This window comes from Dendrobates tinctorius, unplaced genomic scaffold (genome assembly GCF_039654945.1).
Source record: "Dendrobates tinctorius isolate UK_male_01 unplaced genomic scaffold, ASM3965494v1 ptg000114l, whole genome shotgun sequence".
Taxonomy (NCBI): Eukaryota; Metazoa; Chordata; class Amphibia; order Anura; family Dendrobatidae; genus Dendrobates; species Dendrobates tinctorius.
Window position 1 is genome coordinate 11,572,647 of NW_027361782.1, and position 27,522 is coordinate 11,600,168.

The following is a 27,522-nucleotide window of genomic DNA, read 5'->3' on the forward strand; positions in this document are numbered from 1 at the left end:
ACTTTGAGGGGTCAATATGTTAGAAAATACCCAAAAGTGGCACCATCCTAAAAACTGCACCCCTCAAGGTGCTCAAAACCATATTCAAGAAGTTTATTCACCTTTCAGGTGCTTCACAGGAATTTTTTTAATGTTTAAAAAAAAATGAACATTTAACTTTTTTTCACAAAAAAATTACTTCAGGTCCAATTTTTTTATTTTACCAAGGGTAACAGGAGAAATTGGACTGCAAAAGTTATTGTGCAATTTGTCCTGAGTACGCTGATACCTGATATGTGGTGTGTAACCACTGTTTCGGCGCATGGCAGAGCTCAGAAGGGAAGGAGCGCCGTTTGACTTTTTCAATGCAAAATTGGCTGGAATTCAGATTGGACGCCATGTCACGTTTGGAGAGCCCCTGATGTACCTAAACAGTGAAAACCCCGCACAAGTGACCCCATTTTGGAAACTAGACCCCCCAAGGAACTTATCTAGATATGTGGTGAGAACTTTGAACCCACAAGGGCTTCACAGAAGTTTATAACGTACAGTCGTAAAATTAAAAAATCACATTTTTTCCACAAAAATAATCTTTTCACCCTCAATTTTTATTTTCCCAAGGGTAACAGGACCCTAATAGTTATTGTGCAATTTGTCCTGAGTACACTGATACTTCACATGTGGTGGTAAACCACTATTTGGGCGCAAGGCAGAGCTCGGAAGGGAAGCAGCGCCATTTGACTTTTTTGGCTGGAATTGGGATTGGACGCCATGCCACGTTTGGAAAGCCCCTGATATGCCTAAATAGTGGAAACCCCCCACAAGTGAGGCCATTTTGGAAACTAGACCCCCTAAGGAACTTATCTAGATGTGTGGTGAGCACTTTGAACCCCCCCCCCAGTGCTTCACAGAAGTTTATAACGCCCGGGCGAGAAAATAAAAAAATCATATTTTTTCCACAAACATGATCTTTTAGTCCCCAATTCTTTTATTTTACCAAGGGTAACAGGAGAAATTGGACCCCAAAAAGTTGTTGTCCAATTTGTCCTGAGTATGCTGATACCCCATATGTGGGAGAAAACTACTGTATGGGCACACGTCGGGGCTCGGATGGGAAGTAGTGACGTTTTGGAATGCAGACTTTGATGGAATGTTCTGCGGGTGTCATGTTGCCTTTGGAGAGCCCCTGATGTACATAAACAGTGGAAACCCCCCACAAGTGACCCCATTTTGGAAACTAGACGCCCTATGGAACTTATCTAGATGTGTGGTGAGCACTTTGAACCCCCCAGTGCTTCACAGAAGTTTATAATGCCCGGGTGTGAAAATAAAAAAATCATATTTTTTCCACAAACATGATATTTTAGTCCCCAATTTTTTATTTTCCTAAGGGTAACCCCAAAAGTTGTTTCCAATTTGTCCTGAGTAGGCTGATACCCCATATGTGGGGGTAAAACACTGTCTGGGCACATGGCAGAGCTTGGAAAGGAAGGAGCACCATTTGACTTTTTCAATGCAGAATTGGCTGGAATTGAGATCAGACGCCATGTTGCGTTTGGAGAGCACCTGATGTGCCTAAACAGTGGAAACCCCCCAATTCTAACTCCAACCCTAACCCCAACACACCCCTAACCCTAATCTCAGACCTAACCCTAGCCGTAACCCTAGTGCTATCCCTAGTCCTATCCCTAATCCTAATGGGAAAATGGAAATAAATACTTTTTTTTTCATTTTATTATTTTTCCCCTAACTAAGGGGGTGATAAAGGGGGGTTTGATCTGTCACACGTTAAAAGACGCTTTTTATTGTAAAAATAGTTTTTGCATCACCACATTTTGAGAGCTATAATTTTTCCATATTTTGGCCCACCGAGTCATGTGAGGTCTTATTTTTTGCGGGACGAATTGACGTTTTTATTGGTATCATTTTTGGGCACGTGACATTTTTTGATTGCTTTTTATTCCGATTTTTGGGACGCAGGATGAACAAAAACCAACATTTCAAGAATTTCTTTTGGGGGGTGCGTTTACACCGTTCCGCGCGCGGTAAAATTGATAAGGCAGTTTTATTCTTCGGGTCAGTACGATTACAGCGATACCTCATTTATGTCTTTTTTTATGTTTTGGCACTTTTATGCAATGAAAACAATTTTATATAAAAAATAATTATTTTTGCATCGCTTTATTCTGCGAGCTATAACTTTTTTTTTTTTTCGCTGATGACGCTGTGTGGTGGCTCATTTTTTGAGGGACAAAATGACGTTTTCAGCGGTACCATGGATATTTATATGCGTCTTTTTTATCGCGCGTTTTTGCACTTTTTGTTCGGCAGTATGATAATAAAACATTATTTTTTGCTTTGTTTTTTATTTTTATTTTTTAAGAGGTTTGCTAAAGGGGTTAACTAATGGGACATTTTTATAGGGCTGGTCGTTATGGACGCGGCGATACTAAATATGTGTACTTTTATTGTTTTGTTTTTTTTATTTCCAAAAAATGAATTTATTAGTGAATATTTCTTTATTTATTTAGCGATTTTTTTTTTTTTTTTTTTTTTTTTTTTTATAAATTATTTTTACACTTTTTTTTTTTTTACTTTGTTATACTGTCCCGGGGGGACATCACTTCGGCCCGTCCTTCTCTTCGGTGCGGCTGAAGGACCTGCGGTGACGTGTGCCTGACACTCCTCTCTCCAGGTCACAAGGTTGGATCACATGACCGCATTCAATCCATCATCCCCCATGTATCTGGAGGACCTGTGATGACGCCTCCCTCCGGGGTCACATGATGGTTGGGTCCTTCTCCTTCACTATTGCTGGACGGACGGGCCTCTGAGCAGTCTGGGTTCCATCGCAGCTGCGACCTCTGCGACTGCTGGAGTTACGCCCCTGCCACTCGCTACCCTGAAGCAATTCCTCTGAGAAACTGCTCTGCAAAAAGTATAGCCCGTGAATTGGTCCATGTCTTTTCCCGTACAGGTTTACCAAAGTAGATCCGGACTGAACAGGGAAAACCTTTTATGAGTAAGGTGATGAAGGAGTTATGCAAGATCCTGCAACTCTCCCAGTTGAGGACTTCAGTGTACCATCCTCAGACAGATGGCCTTGTCGAAAAGGTTCAATAAAACACTGAAAAGCATGCTGATTAAAGCTATAGAAAAGGACGGAAAAATCACGCCCCACCGAAGCATCATTGAGCACATGGCACTGATGCAGCAGAGAATTGCGAAGGTGATGCCCATCGTAAAAAGACACCTGCTCCAAGCACAAGAAGCTCAGGCCAGGGTCTACAACTGGTCAGTCAGAGTGAGGCAATTCAGTCGGGGAGACCGAATTCTTGTGCTAATTCCGAAGGTGGAAAGCAAGTTCTTGGCCAAATGGCAGGGGCCATATGAGGTGGTGGAGAAGCTTGGTGATGTAAGCTATAAGATTCATCAACCAGGAAGACAGAAACCATATCAGGTCTACCATGTCAACCTCTTCAAGCCATGGCAAGACAGAGAGCCGGCTGAGACTCCAGAAGGTGAGGTTGGAGGTGTTGCCATAGCTGAGACATTGTCGAAGGCCCAATAACAGCAGTGGCGGGAGTTGCTCCAGAGGAACAGGGACCTGTTCTCCGAATTGCCGGGGTGCACGAAGGTTATAGAACACGAAGTTCTGACAGTGCCACATGTGCACATAAATGTGAAGCCTTATCGGATTTTGGAGGCCCGTCGAGAAGTGATCTCCAAAGAGGTCGAGTGCATGTTAAAACTCAAGGCCATTGAGGAGTCCAAGAGTGTTTGGTTGAGTCCAATTGTCCTGGTCCCAAAATACGATGGTGAATGAAGGTTTTGCAATGATTATCGGAAGTTGAATGAGTTCTCCAAGTTCGATGCCTACCCCATGCCACGCGGTGATGAGCAAATCGAAAGATTTGAGCCCGCAAGGCACATAACTATCTTTGATTTGACAAAGGGATATTGGCAGATCCCCATGGCACAGGAAGCCAAGGAGAAGACTGCATTTTCTACGCCGGACGGATGCTTCCAGTATGTCTGGATGCCGTTTGGACTGCAGGGGGCTCCGGCGACCTTCCAGAGAGCTATGGATAGAATCCTTGCCCCCCATAAGCAATACGCCGCTGCATACCTGGACGATATTGTTATCTTTAGCCCGGACTGGGAAAGTCATCTGGAAAAGGTCTAAGTGGCGTTTGATGCTCTAAGGAAGGCAGAGTTTACAATAAACCTGAAGAAGTGTGCCTTGGGGAAAGAAGAAGCCAAGTACCTGGGGTATGTAGTGGATCGAGGTGAGATAAAACCTCAGATCAGTATAGTGGAGGCAATTCAAACATGGCCAAGACTGTTATCCAAGAAGCAAGTTAGAGCCTTCCTGGGGATTGTGGGATACTACAGGAGGTTCATCCTGAACTTCGCCATGATGGCCGCGACCCTGTCAGACCTCCTTAAGGAAACGAAATCGGTAATGGTCAAATGGTCTGTAGAGGCAGAAAAGGCATTTAAAGAAATGAAAGGGGCCCTGTGTATGCAACCAGTTCTGGTTGCCCCTGACTTTAACAAAGAGTCTATCCTTCAAACAGATGCCTCAGATGTCAGGATAGGAGCAGTCCTTTCCCAGGAGATATACGGGGAGGAGCATCCTGTTCTCTACCTGAGTAGGAAGCTATCCTCATTTGAGAGGAATTACTCGGTTGTAGAGAAGGAGTGTTTGGCCATAAAGTGCGCGGTGGACACATTATGGTACTATCTTTCAGGATGTAAGTTTAGGTTGGTATCCAACCATGCCCCACTCAGATGGTTGAGGGAAACAAACGGGAAAAAATGATAGGGTCACCTGCTGATTCTTAGCCCTGCAAGATTTCAACTTCCATGCAGAGCATAGAGCAGGGAAGCTACATGGTAATGCCGATGCCTTCTCAAGAATCCCTTGTCTGGTAGACGAAAAAGGCCAAGCGCCATTGCTTTAGGCAGAGAGGGGAGGTATTTAGTGTGGCTAATGGTGTCATAGTCGATGGGAGGTATGTGCACAGAGATGGCTTTTCTCTTTGATGTAACCCAGAATATTTTCTCTAGTGCATAAAAGTGCTAAGAGGGTCGTTTGTTGCACCTGACCCTGGGTTGTGGGTAGCTATGAGACGGGCAGGTCTGGCTACCCACATACCTCACATCTGGGTGTGGTTGCAGCCTATATAATGGAGGCTGTTTGGCACATGGTCTGTGTGTTTGGCTCCAGACCGAGACTGAATACTGAACACTAATCAAGCCTGCGTGACCACAGGCCTGAAGGAGCAGAGCCCTGCTATGGATATTGTTGCTTTGTTTTGCCTGATCTAAAGACTGTTTACTTTCTTTTTCTGCTTCTGGAGTTTATGAAGCAATAAACCCACATGAACTTTTAAAGGAACGTGCCTCCTGTTTTCCTCCCATCTCACCTGAGTTAGTACAACCCCTACATTAGGTATATTTTTAGTAATTTTTAAATTTTTAAAATGACCAATAATATCACATACAAGGGACAAATACCACCCCACCATGACCAGACCACATATTACCACCACAGTGACCGAATAATAGCGCATACAAGGAACAAATGCCGCCACACCATGGCAGGACCACATATTACCACCACATGGTGACTGAAAAATACCACATACAAGTAACAAAAACCGCCACACCATGACCAGATCACATATTACCACCATACAGTATAGGTACCGAATACTACAATACTGATCATTAATAAAAAAAACACAATACTAATATTACCATAAGTGCCATTATACACAGGAGATATGTACTTCATATAAAGTGTCTGTGTACAGGTAATACAGTGATCACTGGTGACATTATACACAGGAGCTCTGTATATAGTGTCAGTGTACAGGTAATACAGTGATCACCAGTAATATACAAAGGAGCTCTGTATATAGAATACAGTGTATAGTGTCAGTGTTCAGGTAACACACTGACTCATCGGTGGCGTCGCTAGTTGAAGTCCTTCATCTTTGCTTTTCATCTTCATCCAGCGCCATCATTTCTTCCAGCCAGTACTTGACTCTGTAGAAAATAAGTTATCTAGAGCACAATCCCCAATTTTCCTCAACCTCTACACTATGCCAGATGAAGAAAAAAAGCAACTGTATTGCCCTGCACAGTAACAAAAATAATATCCTTTAATTAGCCCCTACAGTAATAATATCCCACATTCTGGACCCCACGTGTCCTACCATTCTGCCTCATGTCTCTCCATATTGCCCCCATAGTCATCTATAATTGTATAAAGTACCCCATAGTCATATATAGTATAATGCACTCACATAGTAGTATAATGCACCTACAGAGCATTATAATGCAGCAGCCCCATAGGAGTATAATGCAGCAGCCCCATAGGAGTATAATGCACCCCATAGTATGATGAGTATGATGCAGCAGCCCTATAGTATAATGCACCCATAGCAGTATAATACACCCCATAGTATAATGCATCCCCTTTCCCTTCTCCCCCCCATAGTGGTATAATGCACCCCCATACCAGTATAATATACCCTATACCACAGCTTTACAAAAAAAAGTTTTTCCTTACCTGGCCAAGCTCCAGTGATGTCCTCACCTAAGATTCGGCTGAGGCATGCAGTGTCGTTCCAGTGAAGGGTTCAGCAGGTTCGCAGGATGCAGTGACGAGACACGAGACAGAGTATGGTTTGTGGAATAAACTTTTATAAACTGTAGCCGCTGGGGCTATCTTGAGCAAACCAAAAGCTTTAACAACAACTAGTCCACGCAGGGACTCAACAATCCTACCAACACTTTCTTATTGCAATGCGATTAACCCGGTTTGCCCGGGTGCTATAGGCCACATATGACCAAACTACGGGTCCTTTGCTCCTATATTCAGCTTATCCTTCCAGGGGGTCTGTTAGGATCACAAGCGTGGCCGCGTTGAGATCGCTGATGCAGCTGCCTTGAAGCCTCGATATTCCGGGACGGAACTGGGCTCGACAGGCCCTGAAGAGATGATACCGGTGGGGCACAACAGGCCCTGAAGAGGCGATGCCGGTGGGGCACAACAGGCCCTGAAGAGGCGATGTCGGTGGGGCACAACAGGCCCTGAAGAAACTATGACATTGGGGAGCAACAGGCCCTGAAGAAACGATGCTGGTGGGGCGCAACAGGCCCTGAAGAAACAATGCCGGTGGGGCGCAACAGGCCCTGAAGAAACGATGCCGGTGGGGTGCAACAGGCCCTGAAGAAACGATGGCGGTGGGGCCCAACAGGCCCTGAAGAAACGAAACCGGTGGGGCCCAACAGGCCCTGAAGAAACGATGCCGGTGGGGCGCAACAGGCCCTGAAGAAACGATGCCGGTGGGGCGCAACAGGCCCTGAAGAAACGATGCCGGTGGGGCGCAACAGGCCCTGAAGAAACGATGCCGGTGGGGCGCTGCAGGCGTCTCCTTGCGGCTCTTGTCCCACCGCAGAGTTATGACGCAGTCTCTAAATATAGCCGTTCACTAACCTCTGCCTGAGGCACCTTAGCCAACCGGACGGGGGCCTCTCCTGCCGCTTGTAGTGAGGTGGCGCCTCCTGGGCCCGGTGATGACAGGGCCGCAGCTGTGGGAGAAGGCAAGGGGCAGTGTCCTGACCTCTGTCATGGAATGGTCTGTCATCGCAGTGGTCAGTGGAGGTCGTGGACCTGTCACAACAGGACGGGAAACAGCAGGGGCGGCTGTATGCGACCGTATGAGGGGAGCGGCCGCCGGTGAACGGCTCTCAAGTCTCACGTGTCGGTGAGTCTGCAGTTTTCCTTTCACAGGCCCCTGTCGGTCTCTCCACAACACACCGTCCGCTCCCTCGGTTCTCTCTGTCTCACCCGGCTTCCTGTCGTCCGGCTCCCTGTCAACTGCCACTTCAGCGCGCCCCCTCCTCCCTTTAAGCTTGCCCCGCCCCCTGTTTCCCTGACAACTTCAGTCAAGTCTTTCTTTTTACTGTCCTCCCAGTATCGTTCCCTCATGAACCCTGAAGGTGGTCCCCTGGGTACCTGCCCATTCATTGTCTGGGAGTCCTCCTTCCCACACTCTCCCACCCTGTAAGCTCGCCAGTCCTCGGGCGAGGGCCTTAGTCTATTGAGCTCGGTATGTAGGGGTTTCAATGTTCGTTGCCATACGAATTGATCTTGCTCATATCATTCGGGGGGTTTGCCGGCTGTTGACCGCTCGGAGCGTCCAAGTTCAACTGGGGTAGAGTCGTCTGCGGTGGTGGACATCGGTGGGCTGGCTGGTGCGAGCGGGCTAATTGTGTCAGATGGTTCATTACTGGGTGGAGGGCCTCCGGGTCCCGGGAGACAATCTTCGTTGTCGTCTGGGTCCCAACATACAGAAGACGGTTCAGATGTCGACAGGGCAGGCTCTGGTTGCTTCGGGTCGGAGGAAGTACATGGGCGTAACATATTATGATGCACAACACGAGCGGGCAGTGTTTCATCCTCTTCAGGTCGTATTTCATACACCGGTCCGTCTGGATGGATACGGCGTAAGACCCGATAAGGACTTTCTTCCCAACATGGCTCCAGTTTGTTTTGGGGGCGTTGATCTAGCACAAGCACCCGGTCCCCGCTTTGGAGGTGAGGAGGCAGGGTTGTATTCTTCCCTGGGTGCTCCCAGTCTCGGAGCTTGGTGTGTACAATTCGGTGAAGAGTTTGCAGCCGATGACGATGATTTCGGACCCAAGACGACACTCCAGTCCAGGGCTGAGGTTCTTCGGGGTCTAACTCCACCTCCGTGATCCCTTTACCTTCTCGCCCAAACAACAGGGAATAGGGGGTATAACCAGTCACTCGATGTACCCTATTGTTATAGACCCAAACTAATTCGGAAACATATTCGGGCCAACGGGCCTTCTTGTCACTCTCCAGAGTGCGCAACATCTGAATTAATGTCCGATTAAATCGTTCACAAGCCCCATTTCCTTGCGGGTGATACGGTGTGGTCCGGGATTTGTCAGTTCCATAGAGGTGATGTAGTTCTTCCATGACTTTTCCCAAAAAACATGCTCCCTGATCAGAATGTATTCATTGAGGACAGCCATATACTTGTATAAAGTTTCTACAAATTGCGGAGGCAGCAGACTCTGCGGTCTGATCCCGAGTGGGGGTGACCACAGCGAACTTAGTGAAATGATCTACCATAACGACACAGTGTTCGTATCCCTGGAATGCGGGCCCAATGGTCAAATAATCCACCGTCAGGAGCTCAAGCGGCACTGAGATCACAATAGTCTGTGTTGCGGCTCGCTGAGCGGGCGGTTTGGCTAATTCACACAACCGGTAGGTCCGGCAAATTTCGTCCACAACAGCCAGCAAGCGCGGGAGGTAAGCTTTCTGTTGCTGCCATTGCAAAGGTTTTCTTGTTCTGAAATGGGCCCCTTTTTGTGAGCCTCCCGAGCCAATACGTGAAGTTGGACTCCTGGCGTAACCACTTGCCAAACCGTCATCGAGGTTGTTTGTGATGTTATTTTACGATGCAATAATCCCTTTCGGATAACCAACCTCTCCCATTGTCGCAGCATAAGCAACTGGTCCTGAGGCAAATTTTGCCGTTGAGAGTCAGTGGGTAATTGCCCGGCGGCGACCCATGTCCTGAGAAGACCAACCTCTTCGTCTTCTTGCTGCTGCTGTATCCACTTATCCCGGGATTGTTCCAGTATGCCCTTTGGGGTCTCAGATGAAGATATCTTTTTATTGTCAGTTGTGAGCACGGTAGCAGTGAGAGCGAACGGGATTTCCTCCCCTTCCAATTCTTCGTCTCGATTTTGCCCTGGAGTTGTATGTCGAATCCTGGAGAGGGCGTCTGCATGGACATTCTCGGCCCCTCTTTTGTAGATAATCTTATAATTGTACTTCGCCATCCAGGCCACCGATCGTTGTTCCAGAGCCCCCAATTAGGCATTTTCCAGATGTGCCAGCGGGTTGTTGTCAGTTCGCACTACCACCTCGGAGCCCGCTAGGTACTCCGCGAATCTCTTCGTCATAGCCCACACCACTGCGAGGAGCTCAAGCTTAAAAGAGCTGTAATTGTCAGGGTTATGCTCGGAGTCATGGAGAGAGCGGCTTCCATATGCGATCACCCTCTCCCGGCCATCCTGAACCTGTGACAACACAGCCCCCAGCCCGTGAAGACTCCCGTCAGTGTGCAACGGTTGAGAGAAATCCGCATAAGCCAACACTGGGGCATCTGAGAGTGCAGCCTTGAGGTTTCGGAAGGCCTCTTCCTGAGGGTATTGCCACTGGATTTTTCGCCCATTGGCCCCAGCGGGAGCCCCCTTCAGTAGGTCGTGCAGGGCTCGAGCTCGACGTGCAAAATTATTTACGAAGCGACGGTAATATCCGGCTAACCCCAGAAAAGCCCGCACATCTTTCACCATCTCGGGGGGTAGGCCATTCCTGGATAGCAGCAACCTTTTCCTGGGATGGCCTCACACCCTCTGCTGAAACGACATGACCCAGATACTCAATCTGAGAGCGAAATAGGTGGCATTTCTGAGGCTTCACCTTCAACCCGTACTTTTGCAACCGGCTGAGTACCTGTCCCAACCGCTTCAGGTGGTCCTCGAAGGTGGCGGCATAGACAATGATGTCATCCAGCTAGATCATCACGTGGCCTCAAAATTGAGATCTCCCAGACATCCCTCCATCAATCGCTGAAAGGTCCCGGGGGCGTTGGCCAGCCCAAACGGCATCCGATTGAACTCAAACAGTCCCATGGGCAATATGAACGCCGTCTTGGCCCTATCTTCTTCTGACATGGGCACCTGCCAGTACCCACTGGCCAAGTCCAGGGTCGAAAAATATGTTGCCTTCCCCAAGGCGGACAGGGATTCTTCTATGCGGGGCAGCGGTATGAGTCCTTAATAGTGCAAGCATTCAGTTTACGATAATCCACACAGAATCATAGTGTACCATCTTTCTTCCGGACCAACACGATTGGGGCCGCCCAGGGGCTTTGACTTTCCCGTATCACCCCCTTTCGCAGCATTTGGGCCAGCAACGTTTTCACCTCTTGATAGAGTTGTGGCGGAATCTGTCGATATCATTCCCGGATAGGGGCCACTCCTGCTGTGGGGATTTCTTGAGTGATGGCGGTGGTACACCCAAAATCGTCTTCATGACTAGCAAATACTTCATGGTACTGTCCCAACAATGTTTTTATCTGTGCGAGTTGGGCTGCAGTTAACCCAGAAAGCTCGGCCCGCATCTGCTCCAAAATATTTCGGCCCTTCTCTTGGGCCGAGACTTCGTGGGCCTGTAAGGTTCGTATTGTTACTTCCCAAGGATCCTCGGGGTGTACTCGTAATTGAACCGCCGGAGCTGGCAGCACCTCTTCTAAAGGCCTTACTAGTTTGGCCAGTACAGTCAGTGCTTTCAGAATGGTGTCTCAGTCTTCAAGGTTAACGCAGCGTACCAGGACGGCTCCTTTTTGCACGGTAGCCAGGGAACGGGCCACCAGTATGCCAGGAGGTAAGCGCTCCGAGTGACACTGCTCCACCTGCACCTCCACGCCCTCCAAGGGTAACGGGGCTCGAATGGGCAGGGCCACCACAGTCTGTCCAGGAGGTAACGCAAGCAGGGGAGTCGCTGGCGTGATGACCTTACCCAAAGCCTCGCCTTCCTGGTCGTCCTGATGTACCCGTACTCCCCGCCCCAGCCGCTGGAATACTTGTCTTTGGGCTGTGTGAGAACCCCACTGCTTCAGTATCCTCTGTGTAGGGTCATTGAGCAGTAGGTTGCCGAACTCTCGTAGAACATTCATGCCTAGGGTGATGGGGTGTTGCTTATCAGCTTCTCCTTGAGTCAGTACCACCCATCTGCGACCAAGGGATTTACCGCACAGCGTCACTTGCACCCACACCACCCCGGCAACTGGGACCGGCAGTTGGTTGGCAGCTACTAGTCTGATCACGGGCCCCCACTGAGGCCTTGCTGCTTCCGGGAAGTTCTGTTGAAAGTACGTTGCGGGCATAGTGGTTACTTGTGACCCCGTGTCCACCAGGCACCGGACGGCCCGGCCCTCCAGTTCTGCTCAAACCACCGGACATTTTGCTACCAAATCTTCAGGACTTCCACCACCCCTAGTTGTGGTTTTCGGCTCCGAGCGCCGTCCCCCCAGCCCGGAGCTCTTTAGTTTAATGGCCGCCGGAGTGGGTATCTCCCATGCCGCAGACACTCTCGGGCAAAGTGGCCTGGTTCTCCACACTCAAAACACCGGGCCTGTGTAGACTGACCACCCCGCGGGGAGCGCGATCTCCAAGAGCCGGTGTTGAAGCTAGGTTGTCCAGTCCCGGTTCTTCTCTTTACTTCGGCCAACTCGCCCTGAATACTCTTCAGCTCTTGCTTCATCTCTTCCACCCACTGAGGCTCCTCGACTACACTCACGGAGGCCTCCACACCTCGGACTTTCCCCACGAGGACCGCCATCCCCTGCTCCTGCTCTCGAGCATGTGCCTGACTCCCCACCTCTGAAAAATCTATTCGGGGATTCATTCTGATCTGTTCCTGCAGTGCCTGTTTGACTAATGGATCTCGCAAACCAGTCACCAGTAGGTCACATAGGGTAATGTCAACAGGTCCTGCCCCTACCCCATCCTATCTTTCTATAGCCGTATGCAATTCTTGAAGGACATTCATATACTCTGTGATCGTCTCCCCCTCTATTTGCATCCGACTAAACAAACGGGTTCTTAACTCTCCCACATTAGTAGGGACCTCATGGGTCTGTTTTACTATCTGTAACACTTTTTCAAAAGTGTTGCGGTGCCCCGGAGGTTTCAACATCACTGACCTCCGCGCCTCCCCGTCCAGTGCCATGAGTTCCACCTCGGCCTCCAGATCAGGGGTCATTGGGTGCATCCGAAAGAGCCCCCGCATCCGCTCTATCCAGCTCCATAACATAGTATTGGAGCCAGAAAATCTAGGCAGGTTGTTCAGCATGGCCCCCAATGATATGCTGGTATGGGGACTCTCATCATTTGTAGAGTTTACAGCTCTACCCTGATCTGGGGCACCACTGTCTGTGCTCGGAGACTGCATCCTGCCGACTATGCCAAGTGTAGGGTTCAGCAGGTTCGCAGGATGCAGTGACGAGACACGAGACAGAGTATGGTTTGTGGAATAAACTTTTATAAACTGTAGCCGCTGGGGCTATTTTGAGCAAACCAAAAGCTTTACCAACAACTAGTCCACGCAGGGACTCAACAATCCTACCAACACTTTCTTATTGCAATGCGGTTAACCCGGTTTGCCCGGGTGCTATAGGCCACGTATGACCAAACTACAGGTCCTTAGCTCCTATATTCAACTTATCCTTCCAGGGGGTCAATTAGGATCACAAGCGTGGCCGCGTTGAGATCGCTGATGCGGCTGCCTTGACGCCTCGATATTCCGGGACGAAACTGGGCTCGACAGGCCCTGAAGAGACGATACCGGTGGGGCACAACAGGCCCTGAAGAAACGATGCCGGTGGGACGCAACAGGCCCTGAGGAAACGATGCCGGTGGGGCACAACAGGCCCTGAAGAATCGATGCCGGCGGGGCACAACAGGCCCTGAAGAAACGATGACGGTGGGATGCAACAGGCCCTGAAGAAACAATGCCAGTGGGGCACAACAGGCCCTGAAGAAACAATGCCAGTGGGGAACAAAAGGCCATGAAGAAACGATGCCGGTGGGGCGCTGCAGGCCCTGAAGAAACAATGCCAGTGGGGCACAACAGGCCCTGAAGAAACAATGCCAGTGGGGCACAACAGGCCCTGAAGAAACGATGCCGGTGGGGCTCTGCAGGCGTCTCCTTGCGGCTCTCGTCCCACCGCGGAGTTATGACGCAGTCTCTAAATATAGCCGTTCACTAACCTCTGCCTGAGGCCCCTTAGCCAACCGGACGAGGGCCTCTCTTGCCGCCTGTAGCGAAGTGGCGCCTCCTGGGCCCGGTGATGACAGGGCCGCAGCTGTGGGAGAAGGCAGGGGGCAGTGTTCTGACCTCTGTCAAGGAATGGTCTGTCGTCGCAGTGGTCAGTGGAGGTCGTGGACCTGTCACAACAGGGCGGGAAACAGCGGGGGCAGCTGTATGCGACCGTATGAGGGGAGCGGCCGCCGGTGAACGGCTCTCAAGTCTCACGTGTCGGTGAGTTCGCAGTTTTCCTTTCACAGGCCACTGTCGGTCTCTCCACAACACACCGTCCGCTCCCTCGGTTCTCTCTGTCTCACACGGCTCCCTGTTTGTTGTCCGGCTCTCTGTCAACTGCCACTTCAGCGCGCCCCCTCCTCCCTTTAAGCTTGCCCCGCCCCCTGTTTCCCTGACAACTTCAGTCAAGTCTTTCCTTTTACTGTCCTCCCAGTATCGTTCCCTCAGGAACCCTGAAGGCGGTCCGCTGGGTACCTGCCCATTCATTGTCTGGGAGTCCTCCTCCCCACACCAGCGCATGACAGTGACATCATACGTTGACGACTTGCACGCTGACGTCAGCTGCCGGCCTATGATTGGCTGACGGCTGTTAACTGTTGCCGTGTGGGTAGAACCTCCTGTACGGCAAAAGATTTTAACTGATCGTGCGTCGGAGGATGTGCGGTCAGATAGTGAAGCGGCAGGATCCTTCTGATAGGCCCAGTGAGCACAACTTAGGGAGCGGCGGGAGCCCCTCTCTGCTCATTAGGCTCAATATGTCAGTAAGGGCAGTAATGCCCTTGCTGGCTGCCCTAGACACAGCGAGAAAGTGGTGGGAAATGTAATTATCGACCTCACAGAATATGGAGCAAGTGTGAACTAGAAAGTGAGAGAACAGATGTTATTTCCAATCTCAGTTTTCATATAGCACCAACCTGCTCCGTAGTGCTGTACATGGAGTATTTCCCCCTATCTTAACCTTGGTTGACAGTCCCTAATCCCAGTGGACAAAAACAAATCGTCATTTCTATGTTAGAGGCATTCATAGTGTCTAGCAGAAATCTATGTGCACAGAGGGAGGACATGTTCCATGCAGGACACTTTTGGGGCTATGTATAATGTGTGAACTGGCATCTAGACTGGTATTTCTCCTGCAGGACACTTTTGGGGCTATGTATAATGTGTGAACTGGCATCTAGACTGGTATTTCTCCTGCTTGTCGTATGTGACCATCGCCACTAGAGGGCAGATTGTTTACTCCATTTTGTAGAGATGAGGATAACTTTGTGTTTACCATTTCTCCAGTGTTTATGATACACTTTGTTACATAGTAACACTGGATTGTAGAAGGATGATTAACCCTTTATGTTGTCTCACTTCTCCCCTTCTCATTACCTCCTTCTTTCTCTCTGGCTACAGAACATTTTTGGAGGGGAGAAGTATCTCACATTTGAGACTGTGACCTTAGTCCCATACGACAGAAAGTTGATTGACACGAGCATAATGACCGATGTGCAGGTGAGTAGTGAACACAACCGATATAAGAGCAGGATTCCTGGCACAGCACCCTGCGGACACCATTGATTCCTGGCAGAGGGCGCTGCCGAGTCCCGGTGTCATTCCCATGTGTTTCTCGCCCAGATGAGATCTTGGTCAGTGATCCCATGTGGCTGCATCAGTCACAGCCTTGTGATCACTGATCCCCCATGTAGATCCATAGATTCACCACTGGGACAATTATAAGACTGGTGGCAAACTGGTTGTAGTGTTGGAAGAGTTAATTATACCACATGGGCTTGGGCCAGATGGTGGAGAGCATTAGTCAGTGGGCATTGGTCTGGAGTGCTGATAACTGGGGCATGGACTGGTGCATGTGGCAGTAGTCTGAGGCAGTGATAATAGTGTTGGTCCTACTCCACCATTATGGCAGTGTTCACATGACTGAAGCAGGGACTGTAGTGCTTGGGCACAGATCACAGCACTGTGGGCATCAGGCAGATGGGTAAAGGCACTGTAAGGGTCACTGATTTATACCCTGAGGGGCTGTGCTCGCATAGTTAAATGAAATTTGGGGGTATTGATCATATCATTGAGAGGTGACATTTAAAGGCAATGTACATGACAGTAATTATACCATTAGCAGAAATACCCAGACAGTTAAAAGCAATGTTTGCAGCACTGATTATACCATTGGGCGCAGTGATCAGATAGTTTGAGGGCTCGATTAAGGCAGGGATAATACCATTATGATCTGAGGTCCTATAGTTAAAGGCAGTGTTTGGGGCATGGGTGGACACAAACAGATAAGTGCCCCTGCGTTGGAGGTGGATGTGGCCCCCTGACCTCTCAGGCCCCTGTGTAGTCACCCAGATTGCACCAATGATATGTCTGCCCCTGGTTTGGAGGTGGATGTGGTCCCCTGACCTCTCAGGCCCCTGGGCGGTCACACAGATTGCACTGATGATTTGTCCGCCCCTGGTTTGGAGGTGGATGTGGTCCCCTGACCTCTCAGGCCCCTGGGCGGTCACACAGATTGCACCGATGATTTGTCTGCCCCTGGTTTGGAGGTGGATGTGGTCCCCTGACCTCTCAGGCCCCTGGGCGGTCACACAGATTGCACCGATGATTTGTCCGCCCCTGGTTTGGGACACTGCTCATATGGTGAGGGCATTAGTGATAGAGAAGTCCACATCACACATTTTGTTTTCTTCTGTAGATTCAACATGTAGACAAACATTATGAGAAGATCCGAAGAATTCTAGGACCCGTATTACAAAAACAAGAGCGTCACGAGGCATTCAGATGGCTGGAGGCAAACACTAAGCCCCTGTCACATGGAGCCGCCATCGCAGCCTCCATTGGCATCCTCATTGTAAGCTCCATCACCAGCCTGTGCATACAGGTGACCACAGTGTGAGATAATGCCGCCATCCCGTGCACTGGCATCATGTGACCGTCACTATTAATAAACACTAAAGGGGTGCAGACATTCATCAGCCTGTGATCTCTGCAGCGAGGCAAGGGGCACCTTGTACATCGCACCTCGTGGTATGAATGGGAGGGACTACTCAGGACGTCTTACATAATAAATACTGGTGAAGAATCACATGTGGTCTGTGCTTTATTGTTTGTGCATAAAAATATTGCATTAGTGAATATATTAGTAGCTGCAGTGGACTCCACAGGAAGGCATCCCATGAGGCCAGCCTCCTCCACACTCCATAGAAATATATGGAAAAGTCAGCTCCTGAGAACTGACAAGCAGCCAGTGAGGTATTATTATTATTTATATATCACTACTGATTCCATGGTCTGTACATGAGAAGGGGTTACATACAAAATACAGATATAAGATACAATCCGACAATAACAGATGGATACAGAAGGGAGAGGACCCGGCCCCCCCCGTGGGCTTACAGTCTATAGGATGATGGGGAAGAAGACAGTAGGTTGGGGGGTTGCAGCAGCTCCGGTGGTGGTGAGGTGGTAGCTCCGGTGATGGTAAGGTGGCAGCGGGGTCACTGCAGGTTGTAACTGTATTGAAGTGATGGGTTTTCAAGTTCCAGTCGAAAAAGCCGAATATGGTGGATAATCGGACATGTTGAGGCAAAGAATTCCAGGGGATGGGGGATATTCAAGAGAAGTCTTGGAGGCGATTGGGTGAGGAACGTACAAGTGTGGAGGAGTGAAGGAGATCTTGGGAGGACTGGAGATTACCTGAGGGAAGATTTCCGGAGATTAGTTCAGAGATATATGGAGGAGAAATGTTATGGACAGCTTTGTAGGTCAGTGTTAGTAGTGTGAATTGGGTACGCTAAAGGAATGGGAGCCAGTGAAGAGATTTGTATTGGGAAGAAGCGGAGGAGTAATGAAGAGTGAAATTAACTAGTCAGGCAGCAGAGATAAGGATGAACTGGAGAGATGCAAGAGTGTTATCAGGGAGGCCACAGAGGAGGATGTTGCAGTAATCGAGGCAGGAGATGATTAGGGCATGCACAAGCATTTTAGTAGATTGAGGGTTGAGGAAAGGACGGATTCTGGAAATATTTTTGAGCTGGAGGCGACAGGAGGTGGCGAGAGCTTGGATGTGTGGTGTGAAGAACAGGGCAGAATCAAGGGTTACTCTGAGGCAGCGGACTGCCGGTACAGGGGAAAGTGTGATGTCATTTATTGTGATAGATAGATCAGGTAGGGAAGATACATGAGATGGAGTAAAGATGATGAGTTCAGATGTGTCCACATTGAGCTTGAGGAAGCGAGAGGAGAAGGAGGAGGATATGGCTGATAGACACTCCAAGATTCTGGACAGCAGAGAGGAGACGTCTGGGCCAGAGAGGTAGATGTGAGAGTCATCAGCGTATAGGTGGTACTGGAAGCCATGGGACTTTATGAGTTGTCCCAGACCAAGAGTATAGATTGAGAAGAGAAGAGGTCCTAGGTCAGAGCCTTGGGCGACAGCGACACAGAGATGGCAGGATGAGGAGGTAGTGTGGGAGTGGGAGACGCTGAATGTGCGGTTGGTAAAGTATGAGGAGATCCAGGATAGGGCAATGTCTTTGACACTGAAGGAAGAGAGGCTCTGTTGTAGGAGGCAGTGGTCAACTGTGTCAAGGGCAGAGGACGGGTCTAGAAGGAGGAGTATAGAGAATTGTCTGTTAGCTTTGGCTATGGTAATTTTGGTCAGGGCACTTTCATTGGAATGGTAGGGATGAAAGACGGATTGTAGGTTGTCAAAGAGCGAATTAGATGAGAGGTGGGAGGAAAGTTCAGCGTGGACGTGATGCTCAAGGAGCTTGGAAGCTAATAGGAGCAGCAATATGGGGCAATAGCTGGACATGGCGGTTGGGTCGAGGGATGGCTTTTTACGGATAGGCGTGATTCTGGCATGTTTGAAAGCAGAAGGGAAGGTGCCAGAAGTTAGTGATAGGCTGAAGAGATGGGTTAGGGAAGGAATAAGTGTGGTGGTGAGGTTGGGGAGTAGGTGGGATGGGATAAGTGTGGTGATGAGGTTAGGGAGGAGGTGGGATGGGATAGGGTTGAGAGCACAAGTGGAGAGGTGTAATCTGGAGAGGAGACGAGTAAGCTCTTCATTGTTGTTGGAGAGAGAGGTTATGGGGTAAGGGCATTGGTCTGGTATACAAAGGTGTTGTGGTGGTCGAACAATAAAGACTTGCCTTGTTTGGTCAATCTTATTTTTGAAGTTCATAGTAAAGTCCTCAGCAGAGATGAGGGAGGTCGGAGGGGGCAGTGGAGGGCACAAGAGGGAGTTAAAAGTGTTGAACAACTGTTTGGGGTTGTAGGATAAGGAGGATATGAGGGATGTGAAGTAGGCCTGTTTAGCACAGGTGAGGGCAGATTTGAAAGCAAGTGTTCCTTGTTTGAGTGCAGTGAAATAATTTTGTGAATGTGTTTTCTTCCAATGCCGCTCCAAAACCCTGGACACTTGCCGGAACTCTTTAGTAATGCTATTGTGCCAGGGTTGTCTACTGATACGTCGCACTTTGTCATGAGCGAGAGGGGCGAACACGTCAATCACTGATGCGAGAGTGGCATTGTAGAAAGCAGTGGCAATGTCTGTGTTGTGGAGTGAGGATATGGACACCAGTGGTAGAATAGAGTCACAGAGTGTGTGGGTGTCTTGGTGTGCGAGGTTTCTGCAGGGATGCGCTAGTTGATGGACATGGGTGACAGATGAGGAGGACAGGGATGAGAATGTGAGTAGATGGTGGCCAGAGGGAGAGGAGAGGTTGTGAAGAGAGAGCAGAGACAGGTGAAGACCAGGTCTAATGAAAGTCCATCTGTGTGGGTGGCTGAGGAGGACCACTGAGTAAGTCTAAAAGATGAAGTGAGCGACAGGAGTTTGGAGGCTGCTGACTGAAGGGTATCAGTAGAGATGTGGAAGTCACCCATGATGATGGTGGGAATGTCATCAGAGAGAAAGTGAAGAAGCCAGGTGGAGAATTGATCAATGTAGGCAGTGACCGGGCCCGTAGGTCCGTATATGACTGTCACTTGGAGGTTGGAGGGAGATTAGATGCAGGCAGAGTGGATTTCAAAAGAAGGGAGAATAAGGGAGGGTAGAGGTGGGATTGGGTTAAAGGTGCAGTTAACAGAAAGGAGTCCTGTCCAGGGGCCCTGTAAACTTAGACTCTGACATATTCCTTTGCTTGAGGGGTGGTGGGGCTCCATCGGCTTCATTTCAGGCACCAAAACACCTGGTCCCAGCCCCTCATTATCACACAGTCCACTGCTGTCAGTTTGGGGTCCAGGTTCTTGGGTGACATTCCCACCATATTGCAGTATAGGAGCTTTCTTCTTTGTGCTGCAGTCCCTTCTGGGGGCGTTTATTGCTGCTGCGGTTTCCTTCCTCATTTACAGGTCTCGGCCTGCGGTGACATTGTGAGCGAGAAGTAACTTTTTGGGCAGGTCATGTGACCCGGCTTCCTGTAATGTGTTGCATGATTTATATCCTTCCAAAGCAAAGTGCACAAGTGCCAGCGACCTCCAGTCCTGATACATCGATACATTGTATCTATCAATCAGAGATGTTACGGCGGAAACCGTCCAACGCCTCCGACAAGGACCCGTCGCAGAAGAAGAAGGTAGGAAGCAGCATGGACGCAGTATAATGTGTGTGTACTGTATGGGTGATGTGTCCACAACGCGCAGAAGCTTGTACCACCTGCACAGATGTAGCAGAGTTGTGTATTAGGCCCGTCATCTGGCGACTGCACAGCGCTGTGTAACTCAAAGTGCTGGAGTTTTATTGTAAGTAATTTCCAACAAAGGAGAACTGGTAACCTAATGTATCTAATCCTATCATGTGTAATACTGTCTGCTGAGCTGTGCATCTAATACTGTTCTGACTGATGCTATCTGCTTAAATGTGTATCTAATCTCATCATGTGTGATACCATCTGATGAGCTGTGTATCTAGTCTTATCGTGGGTCTCAGTCTCAGACCCTCTTCACTACTGGTATTGGGGCCAGGGTGGAGATCCCATAAGATGAGTGGTTTCCTCTGTGAGCCTGATATCGGTCAGGGTCCGGGGGTTTCAGCTGCTGCGCTCTCCTCTCGGCGGACAGCATGCATAGGTCACTTTGCGTTTTGTAATTATTACAAATTACATTCAAACAAAGGTGAATAAAATGTAATCAAACATTATCATTTACACTTTTATCCCCGTGCCCAAGGCTGAGATTCTAGGGGTCACCTGTACATAGATGAATATATTTAGAAGGTCACAGCTTAGACATGTAAAATATATGCAGCCCCCAGATCTTGGCTTGGATACCCCATTGCAGAGCTTGATACCACGTGTAGGGTTGAGACCCCGGTATAATCCCCGGATGCACAGGCCAATCTTATCTCGGGGATCTAGACAACATTATGGCGACATTTTTTCTCCCTGATCTCTTATAAAACCGCAATTGTCCTATTCTCTGGAATGAAGTTGCTACCTGTTATTAATGAGAAATCATGACGGCCATCACAATACAAGAGAAAAAGAAACCGATAAAATAAGTCACTGTGAAAAGAATTGACTTCAGTTCAGAAGCCACCGGGAGCTGCATTCACAGCTCTGCTGCAGTGTAGCGCACAGTGCAGGAGTTTAGCTGACAGTTACAGGATTAGATACTGCAGTCTGGTACTAAGCAGGTAGCAGAGCCTTGATGTGATTGGAGTATAATTCTATACTACAGCTTTGTTCACACTGAGTTCTTTTTTCCCCAAAATGCAATTTTAACAGTGATTTCTGAACATTGAGGCAAAAAAACCGCAGTGATGACATCACATCAACATGACCTGCAGTCAGAACAGGACACATTAGTTACAGAGTAAAGAAACATTTTCTGTACATTTAATAATGAAGGCAGCCACTAAAGAGTTACTTAGTCAACTATCCAAAACAGAAACTGTGGCAAACAGCATGGTAAACAGTGGATAGGAAAGTATTCAGACCCCTTTAAATTTTTTAATTTTTCACTCTGTTTCATTGCATCCATTTGGTAAATTCAAAAAAGTTAATTTATTCTCATTAATGTACACTCCGCACTCCGTCTTTTCGGGAAAAAAAAACAGAAATGTGGAACTTTTTGCAAATTTATTAAAATAGAAAAACGAAATATCACATGGACTTAAGTATTCAGACCCTTTGCTCAGACACTCATATTTATGTCACATGCTGTCCATTTCCTTGTGATCCTCCTTGAGATGGTTCTACTCCTTCATTGGAGTCTAGCTGTTTAATTAAACTGATAGGACTTGATTTGTAAAGGCACACACCTGTCTATATAAGACCTCACAGCTCACAGTGCAGTAAGGAGCTCCACAGATGCAGTAAGGAGATGGAAGAAAGTTCCTCAAAGTCAAATATCACTGCAGCCCTTCACCTGTCTGGCCTTTATGTAAGAGTGACCCGACGGAAGCCTCTCCTCCGTGCAAGACATATAAAAGCCGGCATAGAGTTTGCTAAAAAACACATGAAGGACTCCCAGACTATGAGAAATAAGATTCTCTGGTCTGATGAGACGAAGATAGAACTTTTTGTTGATAATTCTAAGCGGTATGTGTGGAGAAAACCAGGCATTGCTCATCACCTGCCAATAAAATCCCAACAGTGAAACATGGTGGTGGCAGCATCATGTTATGGGGGTGTTTTTCAGCTGCAGTGACAGGACAACTGGTTGCCATTGAAGGAAACATGAATGCCACCAAGTACAGATATATCCTGAATGAAACCTCTTCCAGAGTGCTCTGGACCTCAGGCTTGGCCAAAGGTTCACCTTCAAACAAGACAATGAGCCTAAGCACACAACTAAAATAGCAAAGGAGTGGCTTCAGAACAACTCTGTGACCATTCTTGAATGGCCCAGCCAGAGCCCTGACCTAAACCCAATTGAGCAGCTCTGGGGAGACCTGAAAATGGCTGTCCACCAACGTTCACCATGCAACCCGACAGGACTGGAGAGGATCTGCAGGGAAGAATGGCAGAGGATCCCCAAATCCAGGTGTGAAAAACTGAAGGCCCCACGCAGGGCCTTAGGTTACTCGGTACTGGGCCCGTTGACTTCAATGGGGGATGTCACTGTGGCAGTGACCCGATCCGTGGCCCTGGGTGTCCAGTAATAAAACGGAGGAAAGTTGTGTGATGTTGAAGTGTGACACCACCCGTGGTGTTCGGCAATGAATGGCCGACGCTGCGGTTTTGGTCCTCTGGGGCTGATGGTGACGCAGCAAAGAATGGTTCAGCTCCCCACGGGTAGAGCGGGGGCCCCAGGGCAAAGATATATTTGATTAATTGTTCAGATGGCGGTGAATGTTGGGGTGCAAAGAAATAATAGAAGGACACAGAAAGGTGCAGCTTTCTTTACCTTTTACTTGCAAGTCGTTGCACATTCAGGTGATGGATTGAGTCCGGCTCGCCTGGAGGCATTCAGGGGATCCACCCTACCATGTGGGGTTTGGGACCTTCCTTCTGCGCTTTATTCTCGGGTCCCTGCTGTTTGTAACTAAGCTGCGACCCTCTCTCTTGTGTGATAGTTTCTAACCTATATGGCTGACAGCGTGAGCCTATATTACAGGTACTGTCCTTTCCACTGTCAGCCCCGGGCTCTTGATCTGCTGCCGTGCCTTCAGGTGTTCAATGTCGCCAAGGAACTAGCAGTCCCCTGTACTTCCAGATTCAGCGATCAGGGCATACAGCTCCTATTCAGCCTAGGACTCTGGCGTCCTTTTTCTATATCAGCGATTCTCTCTGGGGTCAGCTATACCCCATAAGAAAGCTCCCCTTTCTGACCTGCAGCAGGAATTGTCATGTAATCTGTGTTACCTGGCATGGGGGCCCCCCTCCTGCCTCCGGTCATGACTTCACCTCTTAGAGGGAGGCAATGTCACTGTGACAACCGGACTCTGGGGTGTCACACATCATTCCCAAGAAGACTCATGGCTGTACTAGCTCAAAAGGGTGCTTCTACTCAATACTGAGCAAATGGTCTGAATACAGAGTATACATTAATGAGAAAAAAATGAACTTTTTTGAATTTACCAAATGGCTGCAATGAAACAAAGAGTGAAAAATTTATAGGGGTCTGAATACTTTCCATACCCACAGCATATTACTTTATACTACAATTTTGGTGCAAATTTTTAGTGCACAGTGCTGCATATTAAGGCAATGGTTTTTCCGATAAGCCACTCCCTTTTTCAGTGTTGCTTAGCTGGATATCACAGAACTCCATAGTGCCCCCATGATATCTGTCTGAAACTAGCCTATAAATTATTTATGAAAGATGACTATGCATTCACGTTCGTCCTTCACATCAACAATGCTGCAGAAATCCTAGAAGTCTCTATTATCTTAAAGGGGTTGTCTGACAAATAAGGTCGATTTTAATAAATTGATATTGGTGCAATAAGTTCCACAATTAAATGTGCTAAAAAATGTTCCAGTGCTTAAATAATGTAATAAATGTGCCCTTGCTATCTATTATCTATTATGTAATGGCTGTGACCAGCCATGCAAACCTGCTCTAGTTCATGGTCTCACATACCACAGCTCCTGTCCAGGGAATGATCACAAAAGCATTTACAGACAGGACAGCTGGAGGTCTCAGCTGCTGCTTTCTGTGAGGTAAAACATTACCCTGCCTGTTTTATCACAGGAGAGAGTGCTTCTGCCACATCTTCAGCTCTCTTAGTGCATCATAAATCATGTTAGTAGCATACTGTATGATCTCAGTGGCAGCCGGAGCTCCTATCTTACTGACTTGATTTATGATGAGTTCTGGTGACCGGAGATGCGGCAGTAGCACTTGCTACTGTGATAAAACAGGCAGGGTTATGTTTTACCACACAGAAAACAGTGCCTGTGAACCACTCCTACGTCATGTGTATAATTACTTACAGTGAAGGAAATAATTATTTGATCCCTTGCTGATTTTGTAAGTTTGCCCTCTGACAAAAACATAAACAGTCTATAATTTTAAGGATAGGTTAATTTTAACATTGAGAGATAGAATATCAAAAATAAAATCCAAATAATCAAATTATATAAATTATACAAATTTATTTGCATTTTGCATTGAGAAATAAATATTTGATTCCTCTGGCAAACAAGACTTAATACTTGGTGGCAAAACCTTTTTTGGCAAGTACAGCAGTCAGGCATTTTTTGGATTTGCGCCCATGTTAGGAGATATTTGGGTCCACTCCTCTTGGCAGATCATCTCTAAATCATTAAGATTTTGAGGCTGTCGCTTGGCAGCTCAGAGCTTAATCACCCTCCATAAGTATTCTATGGGATTAAGATCTGTAGACTGGCTAGGCCACTCCATGACCTTTATGTGCTTCTTTTTGAACTACTCCTTTGTTGCCTTGGCTGTATGCTTTGGGTCATTGTCTTGCTGGAAGACCCAGCCATGACCCATTTTTAATGTCCTGGTGGAGGAAAGGAGGTTGTCCCTCAGGATTTTAAGGTACATGGCTCATCCAATCTCCAATTGATGTTGTGAAGTAGTCCTGTGCTCTTTGCAGAGAAACACCCCCAAAACATAATGTTTCCACCTACATGCTTGACAGTGGGGACAGTGTTCTTTGGGTCATAGGTAGCATTTCTCTTCCTCCAAACACAGCGAGTTGAGGTTTTTTTTAGACCTGCAGTTATTTCTGCATAGCTTCTAATAAGATATTTAAGCATGTTTTGTTTTGTAGTTTTATAAAGTAGAAGCAAAAATAATAACAAAAATGTACCACAATAGATTGTGAGGCTCCTTTAAATTATCGCAAAAAAATATCCCAGTGTGACCAAATATGTCTTTCCACTTGGATTGGCACAGAAATGGGTCTTCAGGGGAGGTACCTGAAATAACACCTCTACAAAGACACCTCTAATATGACGTTCTTGAGGATGTGTATTTTAATCCTCATGTGCCATCTTGTAGCACCTTTCCCCCTGGCGTGCTTGTTTTCTGCCAAATATCATTTTCTCCTTATGTCCTGCTGAATGGGAATTAATCTGTTTTACTGTAAACCTCACAAGTCTTTGGTCCTGGGAGTCAGTCTCCTGTACAGCAGAAAGAAGTCCAGTGACCAATTCCTTGACTACATGTAGCAAATATTACAGGAGATAAGAGGATGGGAAGAAGCTAGAAGTAAAGTAGTGAATCTGTCAGAAAACACTGATTACTGGAGACAACTATCAACAATGTAACCAGGAGAGGACAATAAAGAGAGAGGACACCAAAATAAATGTAAACCACACCTCCCTGTGTCATCTGTAGTGTTGAGCATTCCGATACCGCAAGTATCGGGTATCGGCCGATACTTGCTGTATCGGAATTCCGATACCGACTTCCGATATTTTTTCAATATCGGAATTCGGCATCGGAATCGGAAGTTCAGTTGATTGACGGCCTGACGTCATCATGATGCGCGGTGTGTGCGCATCATGATGCGCCGTCATTTCGGGCCTTCCGGGGGTCTCTGCCGGCCTGCCGGGGGGCTGTGCCGGCCTGCCGGGGGGCTGTGTGGACTGCCCGGGGTCTGTACCGGCCTGCCGGGGGGCTGTGCCGGCCTGCCGGTGGTCTGTGCACCCTGTGGGGGTCTGTACCGGCCTGCCGGGGGGCTGTGCCGGCCTGCCGGGGGGCTGTGCTGATGTCCGGGGGTCTGTGCAAGCATCGTCCGATGGGACTACAAGTCCCATCGGGCGATGCCTGCTACCATGACAGTGATTGACACATTAGCCAATGATGGGACAGTAGTAGTCCCATCATCCGGCTAATGTGTTAAATGTTAAAAAAAAAAAAAAAAAAAAAAAAAAAATACTACATACATACTACATGCATGCTACATACATACTACATGCATGCTACATACATACTACATATATACTACATACATACTACATACATGCTACATACATACTGCATGCTACATACATACTACATACATACTACATGCATGCTACATACATACTACATATATACTACATACATACTACATACATGCTACATACATACTGCATGCTACATACATACTACATACATGCTACATACATGCTACATACATACTACATATATACTACATACATACTACATACATGCTACATACATACTGCATGCTACATACATACTACATACATACTACATACATACTACATGCATGCTACATACATACTACATATATACTACATGCATGCTACATACATACTACATGCTACATACATACTACATATATACTACATACATACTACATACATGCTACATACATACTGCATGCTACATACATACTACATACATACTACATACATACAATACATTCATACAATACATACATAGACATACAGTACATATAACATAGAGTAACATACTTACCAATACTTGTCACATTGTTCCCCGAAGCCATTGTCTTTTCCGGGATAAATATTAACATAACAAACCATAAAAATACTCACCCACGATCCGAAGCAGTCCACGAGTGTGTCCCACGACGATCTTGGGTAGAGAACTGCAGCATCAGATGATGCTGCCGTTCTCTACGGGCTGCAGGAATCCAATGACGGAAGGTAGGTATCCTTCCGCACTGTATTCCTCCGCCACTTAAAAAAAAAAAGTCC

General features: G+C 47.8%; 2 protein-coding genes across 2 annotated transcripts in view; both read left to right on the plus strand.

The window, feature by feature from the left end:
* The window catches only part of XPNPEP2 (X-prolyl aminopeptidase 2), a 92,001-nt gene extending 74,989 nt beyond the window's left edge, over nt 1-17,012 (plus strand). Inside the window, exons 21-22 of the mRNA XM_073589861.1 lie at nt 15,326-15,424; nt 16,623-17,012. Coding sequence (XP_073445962.1) covers nt 15,326-15,424; nt 16,623-16,823 — 300 coding nt within the window. The 3' untranslated portion in view covers nt 16,824-17,012. The remainder of the gene's footprint in view (nt 1-15,325; nt 15,425-16,622) is intronic.
* Nucleotides 17,013-20,214: 3,202 nt separating this feature from the next.
* The window catches only part of SASH3 (SAM and SH3 domain containing 3), a 78,251-nt gene continuing 70,943 nt past the window's right edge, over nt 20,215-27,522 (plus strand). The window contains exon 1 of the mRNA XM_073589863.1: nt 20,215-20,508. Coding sequence (XP_073445964.1) covers nt 20,356-20,508 — 153 coding nt within the window. The 5' untranslated portion in view covers nt 20,215-20,355. The remainder of the gene's footprint in view (nt 20,509-27,522) is intronic.